The sequence below is a fragment of the Hyperoodon ampullatus genome (genome assembly GCF_949752795.1).
Source record: "Hyperoodon ampullatus genome assembly, chromosome: X".
NCBI classification, from domain to species: domain Eukaryota; kingdom Metazoa; phylum Chordata; class Mammalia; order Artiodactyla; family Ziphiidae; genus Hyperoodon; species Hyperoodon ampullatus.
The window spans coordinates 15,021,687-15,035,657 of record NC_136913.1 but is presented as its reverse complement, the minus strand read 5'-3'; the positions used below and the strand labels follow the sequence as shown (position 1 = coordinate 15,035,657).

Genomic DNA, 13,971 nt, shown 5'->3' with positions numbered 1-13,971 from the left:
ATTCTTATCCAGCTGTTAACCAGAGAACTGCGTCAAAGGGTCATTACCTCTTCGTCGTTTAAAATGCTAGCTGATTAAGCGTCAGTTCCTAGTTCAGACTTTTTATCCTTATGCTAGGGGCATAGAAAGGAACTCATGTCCTCAACTGCAGTGGCTTTTTATCGGAGTCCTCCCCTGGGGGGCCTATGAAATCAAACCCTGAGATTGGCTCCCCACCCTCAGGGAATAAGTGAGGTGTCCAAAGTGACAGTGCTGAATCCCTAGAGTTCCGTTCGGTCCACAGCTTCTTTTTCAGTCCTTCAAGTACTGGATCTTTCTTTCAGAGTACAAAGAGATGGAGAGAAAGACAGGTAATTGAGAAGCAGTAACACCCTCATGAAGACAGACGTGAAAACACCTGACCTTAGAAACAGCCCCCCCCCCGCAAAAGCTAATTCTTGACACTTGGCGCAGAAGTAAAGCGAACCTTCGTTCTTTTTTTTCAAGTTCACGAGTCGCATTATAAAAATATTATTTCGTAATTTCCAACAGGAGTGATCTTTAAGAGTATTCAAATGCATAATTAAGTGACATTAAACAGCCCCGAGTGATCAAGCACGACGTCCAACAACTTGAATGTTTCAATCTGTTCAACCGCAAACAACGAGACGGGTTTCCACCTTTCCAGTCCTTTTTCCCCGCACTGCTCTCTTCCTGGGCCCTGAAAGCCCTGTATCCCGTTTGTTGTGCAATCTTTTTCGAACTCCACCCACTGACTCCAGAACAAGTGGAATTCTCCCATTCTGAAGGTCGGGATTTTCCTCCAGAAAGGGAGGGAGACACTGAAAACTCCTTGACGTGAGTCAAATAAGGCAAGGGGAACAGTCCAGCCCGACTCCCAGATTGAGAGAGACCAAAGGCCAAGCTGGGAGAGGCGCTCAAGTTTCCGCTCACCAAGGGGGGGCGGGGGTAGAAAGAAAGAAAAGGGGCAGAAATAAAGAGCGAGAAGGGGAAGGAGGGAGGGCTGGATTGGGAAGACCGGTTATCCGCGATGCTGCTCCCAACTGTGCGGGACCCAGGTCCTCCAGCATCTTCTCCCACGTGCAGCCAAGCCCGTGGCGCCCACAGAGCAGCCCCAGGGCCTGGGTCCCGGGGGCCGAGAGGCCCGGCTCGCCAGCCCGCGCAGTGGCGGGGAGAGCAGGGGGGCGGGGGAAGGGGGGCGCAGCGCAGCCCCGTCTCCCGCGCGGTTATCTTACTGCGCAACAGCCTCGCCCGCGCCGCCCGGGCGCACCCAGCAGCGCGCCCCGCGCACCTGCCCGGCGCGAGGAGGGCGAGCCAGCGACCCCTGGCAGCCCCCAGACGGCGGCGCCCAGCGCTAGTAGCACGGGAAGCACGCGGAGGGCGGGGGCTGGGAGAGGGAACACCTGGCGCCCGGGGCCCCGCGGCGCCGGCCGCACGTGGCTGTCACACCTGGCGCGCCCCCGCCAAGCACCCCTTCCCCCTCCCACCAGGCTGCGCCCCCTGCCCTCCCTCCCGCCCCCGCCTCAATCCCCAACCATCGCCCCCTCCCACCCCATCCACCCCGGTTCCACTCCCCTCACCTGCTCCCACTGTCGTCACCCTGAGAGCGAAGAGGGCCGGATGGTCGTCCCGTGGCTAAAGGTAAACCGGGAGAGTGAAGAGGTGCACCCCGAAACAGCTAGCCCCAGCATTCCCCGGGCACAGCAACAACGCAGGCACCCCCCAGACTGACCTTCTGCCGCGGGCTGCGTCGCCGTCCGGCCCGTCCAGCCTCAACTGCCTCCTCGGCGCCGCCGCCTCTTCCCCGCGAAGCCTCCTCTACCCGCGTCGCCATGAGGTGACGGCAGCAGCCAAACAAGCAGCCCGACAAGGGGCACGGAACCTCGCAGGGCCTCGCGCCCCACCCCTGAATCCCCCAGCCAATTGCCGCATGGAAGGCTCCCCACGTGACCGGAGGAGGTTGGCCCCCGGGGGGACGGAGCGGGATGGGGGTGGGGAGCATTGAAGCCGGGGCTGGGCTACTGCAGGGCCGAAGGGCGAACAGAGGCCGCGCGAGCCTGCGCGAACGAGGAAAGGGACTCTGGAGCGGACTACAAGTCCCAGCAGGCTGCGCGGCCACGGCTCGCAGACCCGGATCAGGATTGGAGCGTATTGCGGCGTTCTGAAATGGGGGAAGAGTATCCACTGTGCTGCGCGTGCAGCCTCCTGGGATTTGTAGTTTTCTAGGGGCGATGTTACCGGTACCGGAAGGTACTCTTTATCATCCTGCGGGAAAAGTTCAGAAATAGTTCAGTGTTTGGGAGGGAGCGGGGTCGGGGACACATTGTTCTGCTTTTGTTTTGGTTGCTCTTCTTCGGAACTGAGCCCGAATGATTGGGGGATGAGGAGAAATACTTCGTGACTTTCAAGGCGGGAGAGTTGTAATGGCTTTCAGAATTTGAGGTTTCTGGCTCGACACCTGTCCCGAGTCCTGCCCCTCCACCAGAGCTCTCAGCACCGTTTAGCGGTCCCGAGCTCCTGCGGGGTGGGGGCTGCGTCATATTCACCTTGGCTGAACCGCGCGGGCTTCTAGCACAGTTCTCCACCCTTACTTGGCGCTTAATACACATTGAACGTACTGGCTTTCTCCGCCAGTTGTTTCGTTACTGAAATTTTTTAACAAACTCGGTTTGCTGAATCGATTTTTTTTTTTCTTGACGAGATTAGGGCGGGGATGGATTTTTTCTCAGGCAAACTCCCTATTTACATCTGATGGAACCAGATCTCCAATGACCGAGCTTCTGATAGTCACAGAGCGTCATGAAATCCTGACATGTTGCCTTAAATAACTCATTATGAAAATTTGTGTAAATCCTATGTCACTTTTTATGAGAGAATACTAAGTAGTGGTGTCAGGCGCCAAAAATTTAATAACTTACGTGAGAGTAAATTTCAATATTGGGGAAATTCCTTCTATTAATTTTAATTATTTCTGTAAATTTGGGGAAAGTACCATTATTTTATTTCACAGGCAGAACACCTCAGTCCAGCTTTGAGATTTCAAAACTAGAGCAACAGATAATGAACCTATACCTAGACACTATATAAAGCTGATGGCCTCGGCCACTATTCCTCACTTTCTTAAAGGCAGAAGTCCCAGTGAGATGCAGAAAAAATCTACCGGTAATGCTGCTTCTAACCCGCCTGGGGAATTGAGTGTTAAAATGCACCATAGTTAAATTATGGTACAAGAGAACACCATGCAGCTACTAAAAATGATAAACATTTTTTAAATTGACCTAGAAAATATACATAGCACAGTGAGCTTAAAAAAAAATCCATTTTCATAGAATTGCCTGTAGGTTTATAAAGAGATGTTTAGAAGGACATTAATCAACGTGTTAATAACGTTTTTCCCTGGGAGATGAAACTTGGGAGTATTTTTACTTCATGATTTTCTGTATTGTTTGAGTATAAGTATGCATGGAATTTTAAAAAATAGTTATCTTTATTAAGAAAACAAAAGGACTATGCAAGTGACCTCAAGTCTTAAGAGAAATGAAAAATAGTTAATTGTATTTGTTTTATTTATATACATTCTTATTTCAAAGGGATTTGGAAGGCTGTAAACATATACACGATATGCCACGACATACATATGTGTGTGTGTAGATATATAGATATATGTCATATCATTCGTTTATGTACAAATAGAGAGGCAGAGAGAGAGAGAAATGACAAGAAAGTGAAAGTGAAAGAAGGATCAGGAAAAATAAGATGAAGTCATGGGTGAGTTGATTCCATAAAACACAAGCCTTGAGGTTCTTGTCCACAAGCTGGACATGAGTCACATTTTTATTTTGAGCTTCCTGACAGCTGGGAAAAGAGGAAAACATAATTTACAGAGTGATTCACAACATAACAAAATAAAAACAAACCGGGTGCTCAAGAGAAACATAGTTGTTACTGCTCCCACGAGAAATATGAATTTCAGAGGTCTGCTTCTTATAACGTCTTTAATGGAGGGGATGGTGTTTTTTTAAAATCTGTCCACAAGTTCTTGGATGCTCCTCCCTTCAAAAGGTGGAGTCTGATTCCCCTATTCTTGCAAGTGGGCCAGGCTTAGTGATCCGTTTCTAAGGAAAACAGCTTAGCAGAAGGGAGAGAGAAAGAATAGCTTCTGTCTGGCTCTCTGGGTCTCAGATCACTCTCTTCTTCCTCAGGTCAGACTAACCTGATTTTTGATAGACCCATGCTTTGTTTAAATGCCTTCAAAGAGGTTACTGTCCAGCCTTGACCCAAGGCTCTATAAAGCACTGTACTTATCTCAGCTGGGATCCATTATTGGGGTTATGTTTTAAGTCTTCAAGAGCTAACATTTCTTTTTTTTTTTTTAATATTTATTTATTTGGCTGCACCAGGTCTCAGTTGCAGCATGCGGGATCTTCGTTGCAGCATGCATGCAGGATCTAGTTCCCTGACCAAGGATCGAACCCGGGCCCCCTGCATTGAGAGCACGGAGTCTTAACCACTGGACCACCAGGGAAGTCCCAAGAGCTATCATTTCTTTGTTTCCAAGTCTTTAAGAGGCATTCCATGATCTATCTGCATTAATTATTCTCACGTTTTGCTCAAGGACTTATGGTCTCTGTTAAGAACTCTACCTGCCTGAAAGGTGAAGGTCACAAGAAAAACAGCTCGTCGCCAGTAGGGGGTATTCTCCCCACTTCCTCCCTAAAGGCTATGCATGTACCTGAATATGGGCCCACTTATTCAGATGCTTAGTAAACAGCCAGGAGCCTGAGGCAGAAAGTTCTTAAGAGCAGTAAGCTCAATGATGCCCCCAGCTCTCTGTCCTGTTAAGAGGCCAACTTGCCTCTATTACAGAGGCAGGATTCTGTTGGCCTTATGGCCACTATCAGGGAAATGGAACCCTCAGAGTTCATAGCTGGACACAGGGCTATTTAGAGATTTGGCCTGTAATATTACCCCTTAGGGAGCAGGCTTCAGATTGCTAGGTTCTCATACCCTGTCAATGCAAGGGTGAAGAGACTCACAAATTTTAAGCAATGCACATCTTGAATATTACTAATTTCACCACTGTGAGCCCATTTCTGACACCCATCATACTGACTAACAAGCTACTACTTTCACCAATGAAAACCCATTTCTAACCTTCATTTTGCTACTTAGCAAAGCCTCTGCTATTGATTGAGCTATGGCTAACAGAAGCATTTGTAGTACCTAGAATCTGGAATACAGACTCCCTGATTAATACAGCCGACTACCCCTCCCCTGGTGTGTGACATCCTGAGTGGGGTCATTGCTAGCCCTTAATTTTACACAACTCACACACACACACACACACACATACACACAGAGGCTACTACTACGACTACTACACGGTCTTTGCTGGCAGCCAATTAACAGACCCCATCATACCCTATAATATGATCAAAGGTACTGACAAATCTCAAGAAGCAGTGTATCTCATCAGAAGAGTGGAAACCTAGAAAAGGGAGAGTCAGGGAGGCCAGGCTGACTGGCCCATCCAAGCAATGTTTAGGGAAGAGAGAATCTTGGTCAAAAAAGAGAACTTCACAAATAATGGCCCTGGGCTTCCCTGGTGGCGCAGTGGTTAAGAATCCGCCTGCCAATGCAGGGGACACGGGTTCGAGCCCTGGTCCAGGAAGATCCCACATGCCGTGGAGCAACTAAGCCTGTGCACCACAACTACTGAGCCCGCTTGACACAACTACTGAAGCCCACGCGCCTCGAGCCTGTGCTCCGCAACGAGAGAAGCCATCGCAATGAGAAGGCCGCACACCGCAGCAAAGAGTAGCCCCAGCTCGCTGCAACTAGAGAAAGTCCATGCGCAGCAACGAAGACCCAACGCAGTCAAAAATAAATAAATTAATTAAATAAATAATTTTTAAAAAGCCAATTGAAACGTAAAATAAGTTTAAAAAAAAAAAGAAATAACGGCCCCATTTCCAAGGCTATCCTTAGTGTGGGGACGGAGGCTCCAGCATGCTAATCTAATGCCTTTGAACAGGAGACTTGTTTTGATTTCTTACTCACCAAAAAACCTTTCCATTAGAATCTGTCTCCCTATGTGGGTCTGACTCCGGAGAGGGAATGTTGATGTGTGTAGTCGACTAAAAAAAAAAAAGCACATCCTAATTGTGGGATCTCAGTTCCCCGACCAGGGATGGAATGCCGGGCCCTGTCAGTGAAAGCCCAGAATCCTAACCACTAGGCCACCAGGGAACTCCTGAGAATTGTGTTTTATTCAGCGAACTTACTGAGGACTTGAGCCTGGGATACAGCCTCTCAGTTAGCTCTGAGAGACTGCTCCAAAGAGTAAGGAACGAGGGATTTCCCTGGCGGTCCTGTGGTTAGGACTCCATGATTCCACTGCAGGGGGCATGGGTTTCATCCCTGGTCAGGGAACTAAGATCCCACAAGCCGAGCAGTGTGGCCAAAAAAAAATTTTTTTAATTTAAATAAATAAATAAAAGAGGTAAGGGAAGAGCCACGATATATGAATATTTTGCTGAGAAAAAAAAACATGTAGTCAACCATCAGAACATCAAAAGACTACTGCTAATCACAAAAACAGACATCTCAAATTAATGATTTTAGTATGGGAAGATGCAAGAGTCTGGGCTCATTGAAATCATTCCTTTGATATGCACCTTAACTATCTAGGGCCACTATCCTGTTTTTCTCCATCCTGAATCCACTCAGGGCACACCCTCAGGGGCGGCTACAGTGAATGGTGGCTTTATGGCCACAACATCCTTTGGTTACTGAAATGCAGGCGACATTCTCTGTCCACAGTGTATATTTGTATTCAGTGAGATGCTTCCACTGCTCATTATTAATAAAGGGACATTTTGACTTTGTAAATCAGGACTGAGAGCCATATTCTGGAGACAGTGCCTTCTGGGAGTGTGTTCAGAAGCCCCTTGGGGGGCCGAAATATTTGGGGTACTCCTGTTTTGCATCTCTAGCATGCTGTACTTCCCATACCAGGCCAGTCCCACACTTCAGTGTAAGGGCTTGTTTTTATTTTTATTTTTTCATGATTTTTTTTTTTTTTGGCTTGCTGAATCTCAGATCCCCTACCAGAAATTGAACCCGGGCCCCGGCAGTGAAAGCGTGAAATCCTAACCACTAGGCCACCAGGGAACTCCCTTGAGTTGTTTCTTTTTAGGGCTTGTTGAATGGACTCCTGTAGCTAGGTGGCAAATGAAGTGAGGGCAGGGGCCGTGCCCATGGAACTTCTATATTCTCAGCACTCAGCAGAAGGCCAGGCTTGGAGAAAGCTCTCAATACATACTTTTTGAGAAAAAGAGACTCTGAATAGCAAAAGTGCACTGGCCACTCAGTTTTCCGAATCTATACAGATGAGGGCCAAACCTCCAATTCCCCAAGGTGATTTCCCTTCTCACAACCTCTTAGAGAGTGTCCTAGTGGCAACATCCCGCTGCCACACTGAGAAGACCTCAGGCAGCCACGAGACCAAGATCATCCTAGGGTAAACTTAGTGGCAATAGAAAGTTCATTCATCAGTTAAACATTTACTGAGCACCTACTACATTCTGAGCACTTAATTAGACACCAGGCATACCACGATATAGAATAAGGGCTCTCAGGCCAACACTGTCAGTGATACAAATAACAAACAGTAACATAATTCATCTGTAATGACCTATATGGGAGTAGAATCTACAAAAGAGTATGTATAACTGACTCACTGTACAGCAGAAACTGACACAACATTGTAAATCAACTATACTCCAATAAAAAAATTTTTAAAAAACAGTAAAAAAATTCCGAAGATAAAGGTATTGCAAAGTAACAGCTTAAGTGTAATTTTCTACTGGTGGTAGGGAAGTTTAAGGAAGGTTTAAAGTGACATCAGAGCTGTATCTTGAAGTGGCAAAAGGAGTTAAACCACGCTAGTTTGACTTGTCTACCTTGGAGTATTTTCAGAGAAAGAAATGCTCCTACTAACCTTTAAAGTAGCCAAGAGTATTATTTCAACAAAAGAGTTCAATTTCATGTTTGTTGCATGCTCTTGGGGTTGTAGGTAGTGAAAAGGAGTCTTTGCCTTTTCATAGAACAGAGAGCTTATTGTTTAATTCGATTACCCAATACCATCCTTCTATGCGCACCCTGATTTTAGTCCTTATAGGAATTTGGCCAAATTCAGCATTTGCTATGCACCTCCACATTTCTGGCAGACACTGTAAGATTTAAAAAATGATTATACCTTATACCTAGCTTGCTCAGGCATACTGATGGCAGGCTGTAGAATGTACAATTAGATTGGCAAACACTGGGGTGCCAGGTCCAGCAGGAAGAGGATACTTCAAATAAAAACGCTTGTCATGTAGGGAATATTGGGAGAGAGTACATGCATTTCAAAAATTCAAATACATATATTGCATATACAGGCTTCATGAATTTTGTTCTGATTTATTTCTACAAGTCTCGGCCAGAATTACAGACTTGCAAGCAAGTGGAAACTATATGTATAAAGTGAGTGGTAAAGAAAAATACAAAATACTTGTGGGGTTAGGTGCTGTTGAAAATCTCTATATAGGACATTGGTTCAAGATGGCAGAGTAGAAGGATGTGTGCTCACTCCCTCTTGCAAGAGCACCTGAATCACAACTAACTGCTGAACAATCATCGACAGGAAGACACTGGAACTCATCAAAAAAGATACCCCACATCCAAAGACAAAGGAGAAGCCGCAATGAGACGGCAGGAGGGGTGCAAGCACAATAAAATAAAATCCCATCACCACTGAGTGGGTGACTCACAAACTGGAGAACACTTATACCACAGAAGTCCACCCACTGGGGTGAATGTTCTGAGCCCCACGTCAGGCTTCCCAACCTGGGGGTCCGGCAATGGGAGGAGGAATTCCTAGACAATCAGACTTTGAAGGCTAGCGGGATTTGATTGCAGGACTTTGAGAGGACTGGGGGAAACAGAGACTCCACTCTTGGATGGCACACACAAAGTAGTGTGCACATCAGGACCCAGGGGAAGGAGCAGTGACCCCATAGGAGACTGAACCAGACCTACATGCTGGTGTTGGAGGGTCTCCCACGGAGGCGGGGGGTGGCTGTGGCTCAGCGTGAGGACAAGGACACTGGCAGCAGAAGTTCTGGGAAGTACTCCTTGGCATGAGCCCTCTTAGAGTCCGCCATTAGCCCCACAAAAGAGCCACGTAGGCTACAGTGCTGGGTTGCCTCAGGCCAAACAGCCAACAGGGAGGGAACCCAGCCCCACCCATCAGCAGTGAAGAGGATTAAAGTTTTACTGAGCTCTGCCCACCAGAGCAACAGCCAGCTCTACCCACCACCAGTCCCTCCCATCAGGAAACTTGCACAAGCCTCTTAGATAGCCTCATCCACCAGAGGGCAGACAGCAGAAGCAAGAAGCACTACAATCCTGCAGCCTGTGGAACAAAAACCACATTCACAGAAAGATAGACAAGATGAAAAGGCAGAGGGCTATGTACCAGATGAAGGAACAACATAAAACCCCAGAAAAACAACTAAATGAAGTGGAGATAGGCAACCTTCCAGACAAAGAATTCAGAATAATGATAGTGAAGATGATCCAGGACCTCAGAAAAAGAATGGAGGCAAAGGGGCTTCCCTGGTGGCACAGTGGTTGAGAGTCCGCCTGCCGATGCAGGGGACACGGGAAGATCCCAATGCCCCGGAGCGGCTGGGCCCGTGAGCCATGGCTGCTGAGCCTGCGCGTCCGGAGCCTGTGCTCCACAACGGGAGAGGCCACAACAGTGAGAGGCCCACGTACCGTAAAAAAAACAAAAACAAAAACAAACAAACAAAAAAAGAATCTGCCTGCCAGCCGCATAGCACAGGGAGATCAGCTCGGTGCTTTTTGACCACCTAGAGGGGTGGGAGGGAGACACAAGAGGGAGGGGAAATGGGGATATATATACACACACACACACACACACACACACACGTATAGCTGATTCACTTTGTTATACAGCAGAAACTAACAAAACATTGTAAAGCAATTATACAGCAATAAAGATGCAAAATATAATAATTAAAACAACAAAAAAAGGAATCTGCCTGCCAATTCAGGGGACATGGGTTCGATCCCTGGTTCAGGAAGATCCCACATGCCACGGAGCAACTAAGCCAGTGTGCCACAACTACTGAGCCTGCGCTCTAGAGCCCGTGAGCCACTACTGAAGCCCGCACAACTAGAGCCTGTGCTCTACAACAAGAAAAGCCACTGCAATGAGAAGCCCGTGCACCGCAAATGAAGAGTAGCCCCTGCTCACTGCAACTAGAGAAAGCCCACGCACAGCAACCAAGGCCCAACACAGCCAAAAATAAATAAATAAATAAATAAATTAATTAAAAAAAATTCTCCTGGGATGATAAAACATAGATTCCAGGCCCCCTTCCAAGATCTAGTTTTGAGAAGATTGGCATCTTTAGGGATATTTGTCTTCCCATCCATGAATGTAGTATATCTTTCCTTTTTTTCAGTGTTGTTTAATATCTCCTTACATTTCATGTGCATCTTTTGTCAGGTTTATTCCTAGCTACATTATATTTTTTGGCTGCTAATTAAAATCGTAAAATGAAAATATTAGAATGAAAGATTTCAGACATACAGTAAGCTATAAAGCAAATATAATGAATATCTGTCTGCAGTTGATGCATCAGTCATGTCCTGTCAAAAGAAAACAATAAAAGTTATTTTCACAGAAATAATTTAATATAAAGAATGGGGGACGTCCCTGGCGGTCCAGTGGTTAAGACTTTGCCTTCCAATGCAGGGGGAATGGGTTCGATCCCTGGTCGGGGAGCTGAGATCCCACATGCTTCATGGCCAAAAAAACAAAACATAAAACAGAAGCAGTATTGTAACAAATTCAATAAAGACTTTAAAAATGGTCCACATCAAAAAAAAATCATTATAATATAAAGATTGGTTAATCCATGTATTGGAGAGCTGAAAAGGCAAAAAGGGAACCACCTTAAGGTAGCAATTGCTAGAAACAGCTATGGCTCCTAGAACTGGAGGGAAAAACGGAGAGACGTTGTTATTATTAAGACTGACAAAAACAACAGGGATTTACTGTAGAGCACAGGGAACTATATTCAATATTTTGAATTCATGGTAATAAACCATAATGGAAAAAAATCGGAAAAAAAAGAATTTAGATATATACATATATATGTATAATCGAATCACTTTGCTGTACACCTGAAACTAACTATCAACTATAGTCCAATAAAAATTTTTTAAAACTCATTTTGGCTTCCTTGTTTCTTTGCCTTGGATTTCTGCTGTGCTTATTATTCTTTCCTTCTAATTCCTTTATCTTTGCTTATTATGAAACCTTTTTTATTGATTTTCCGTATTTTTTCTCCATACGTCAAACACAAATTTCTGAAAACATAGACAGAAAAAAAGAGTTAAAAAAAGGCATAACGGCCAGTAATATTTTAGTGTAAGCATAATTTTGGTGTAAGCACTTTTCTATGCACATACATGCCCAACGCACACACAGACATTTCTTTCTGGAAGAAAAAGTGTAATATTAAATATAGTTTTGTAGTTGTCTTTTACTTTTCACTTGATGTTATGTTGTGAACCGTGTCTCGTGTCAAATACAGAGCTCCGACGTTTTCTTAAGCAGTCAACAAAATCCTTTACCCCAAAGAAATCACACGCAGAGCCTCGAGGAGCGGAAGAGATGTAGTCAGGGTCCCAGGAAGCGGGCTTCGGCGGAGGTCGGGCAAGAATCTCGGGGGCGGGGACTCAGTGTTCATTTGCATAACCGGGTTGAAATGCAAACAATGTATTTTCAAGTTAAAGCCATAGATTTCCTTTAAACCTATTATTTCAAAGAATGAGACTTCAGTCACTTAACTGGAAAAAAGTGTTGCAAGTTCTTGACCCGAGCTTACGTTCCCCCTCATGTACAAGGGGTGACGATCTCCTTAGCATTGTCTCTGCAGCAGGCCTGAGTTATTCATACTCGTTGCTACTCGTCAGCGTGCTTGAGGCTTATTGGTTTTTCCTTAAGGTTCGCCTCAGGGGAGAGAGGGAACCCAGCACCGCGTCCAATTTTTGAAGGCCTTGTGGTAATAAACAAGGCTGACGTGTGTGTAAAAAAGTCAGACTTGCCAAAGAAGGAGCTTCACTGCACGTGTGCCTTGCGACTCTTCACACTCCGGGAGAGGTAGTATTTTCTTGGCGTGTGGGACGTTTCGTGTAATGGTTGGGAAGGTTTTGTTTGTTTGTTTGTTTGTTTTTTGCGGTACACGGGCCTCTCACTGTTGTGGTCTCTCCCGTTGTGGAGCACAGGCTCCGGACGCGCAGGCTCAGCGGCCATGGCTCACGGGCCCAGCCGCTCCGTGGCATGTGGGATCTTCCCAAACCGGGGCACGAACCCGTGTCCCCTGCATCGGCAGGCGGACTCTCAACCACTGCGCCACCAGGAAAGCCCTATACGATTTTTGTTATTTGATTTCATGTGCATAAACACACCATCGATCCATCCTTTTACAGCCTTCGGGGCAGGCACATCAGCCCTTAGATGCTGCAGGCTTGTGAACAAACACAGTTCTCAGAAAGTGTCGCCTCTGCGCTTGGTAGAGCACACACTTTGAAATGTGCTATTAGAAATATCTGATTTAGCAGGCTTATTCATTGTCCCCCTGGGAACTTGGTTCCTCTTAATTTGGCCATGTGGAAAGGGTAGTGGGCGGGGAGTGACAACTGAAACAGCAGAGGCACCTGTAACCCCAACTAGGAAGGCAGTGTCACCTGAGGACGCTAGTGGAAGAGTAAAAAGTAAAAAGCCCCAGAAAATTCTGCTCTCCTGAGCGCATTAGTGCGTTGGTGCAGCGCCTCTCAAGCCGTGGAGTCCATTCTAACCCCAGGGAATCTTGGCACCGCACAGAGTCTGGGCCAGCAGTCTGGGGTGGGGCCTGAGACCCTGCATATCTAAGCCCTTAATTCTTTTCCCCTTTATGAAGCTCCCAGGGCAGGCAGAGGATGAGGGTTCCCGAGCTACACTCTTGAGTAGTGAGGTACAATTTCCAGCGTGATGGACTATCTTCATATTTTAACGTTTCATGAAGCTTGTGTTTTTATGCACAGTATATCTTGTTGGATGACCCCTAAGCAAGTAATAAATACTGAGAAATTTCCCACCAAACAAGGTTACAAATTATTTTGTCCTTTAAAAGAATAACACTTCACGGAGTTCCCTGATGGCCTAGTGGTTAGTATTCCAGGCTTTCACTGCTGTGGCCCTGGGTTCAGTCCCTGGTCAGGGAACTGAGATTCTGCAAGCCCCAAGGCACGGCCAAAAAAAAAGAGAAGAAAAATAAAAGAATAACACTTCAGTTACCTGTATAATTTACAAAAGCAGAACATTTCACCACTGATGGATCGATAAAACTATAGCCTAAATGTATTTTTATGCTGTGTATAAAATCTTACTTTATCCTTTTATTTTCACAGGGCAACACACAATTAGGCAACGAGTATCATGTAAAACTGATAGCAACAACTTAACATACTTCTATTTTCATTTTAGGTTATTTTATTTTTTAACATTCTCTGAAACCTTTCCTTTTTTTATATTTATTCAACACTTACCGTTAAGAATTTTAGTATATATACTAACAGCCAAGTACTGTCATATTCTGATCTGCTTACATCTAGGATTTTTAACTACTTAAAAACATTTAACATATTTCTTTCCCTCCAGCAAACTCTATCAAATGTTTCCCTTCAATAGGATTCTTTCAGAAGTTGCCAGACACCACCTCTGAGCTCTAACTCAGTCATCAGCAACTGTGGCACCACAAGTGGAAATCTCTTGATAACAGGGTCAGTGGTTTCATCGAATACAACACAAGTGATCCTAGCTGAGGAAGCCTGGCTTCTTCACAGGAG

General features: G+C 45.8%; 1 protein-coding gene across 4 annotated transcripts in view; it reads right to left on the bottom strand.

The window, feature by feature from the left end:
• TXLNG (taxilin gamma) overlaps positions 1-1,849 on the bottom strand; it is a gene marked incomplete at its 5' end in the record, with an annotated part of 60,336 nt that extends 58,487 nt beyond the window's left edge. For 3 of the 4 annotated variants that reach the window (XM_079727690.1, XM_079727688.1, XM_079727689.1), the window contains one exon: positions 1,733-1,834. In XM_079727690.1, coding sequence (XP_079583816.1) covers positions 1,733-1,834 — 102 coding nt within the window. Of the gene's footprint in view, positions 1-1,732 lie in introns of all 4 variants that reach the window. The other variant, XM_079727691.1, reaches the window with a different exon arrangement.
• Between the last annotated feature and the right edge of the window lie 12,122 nt (positions 1,850-13,971).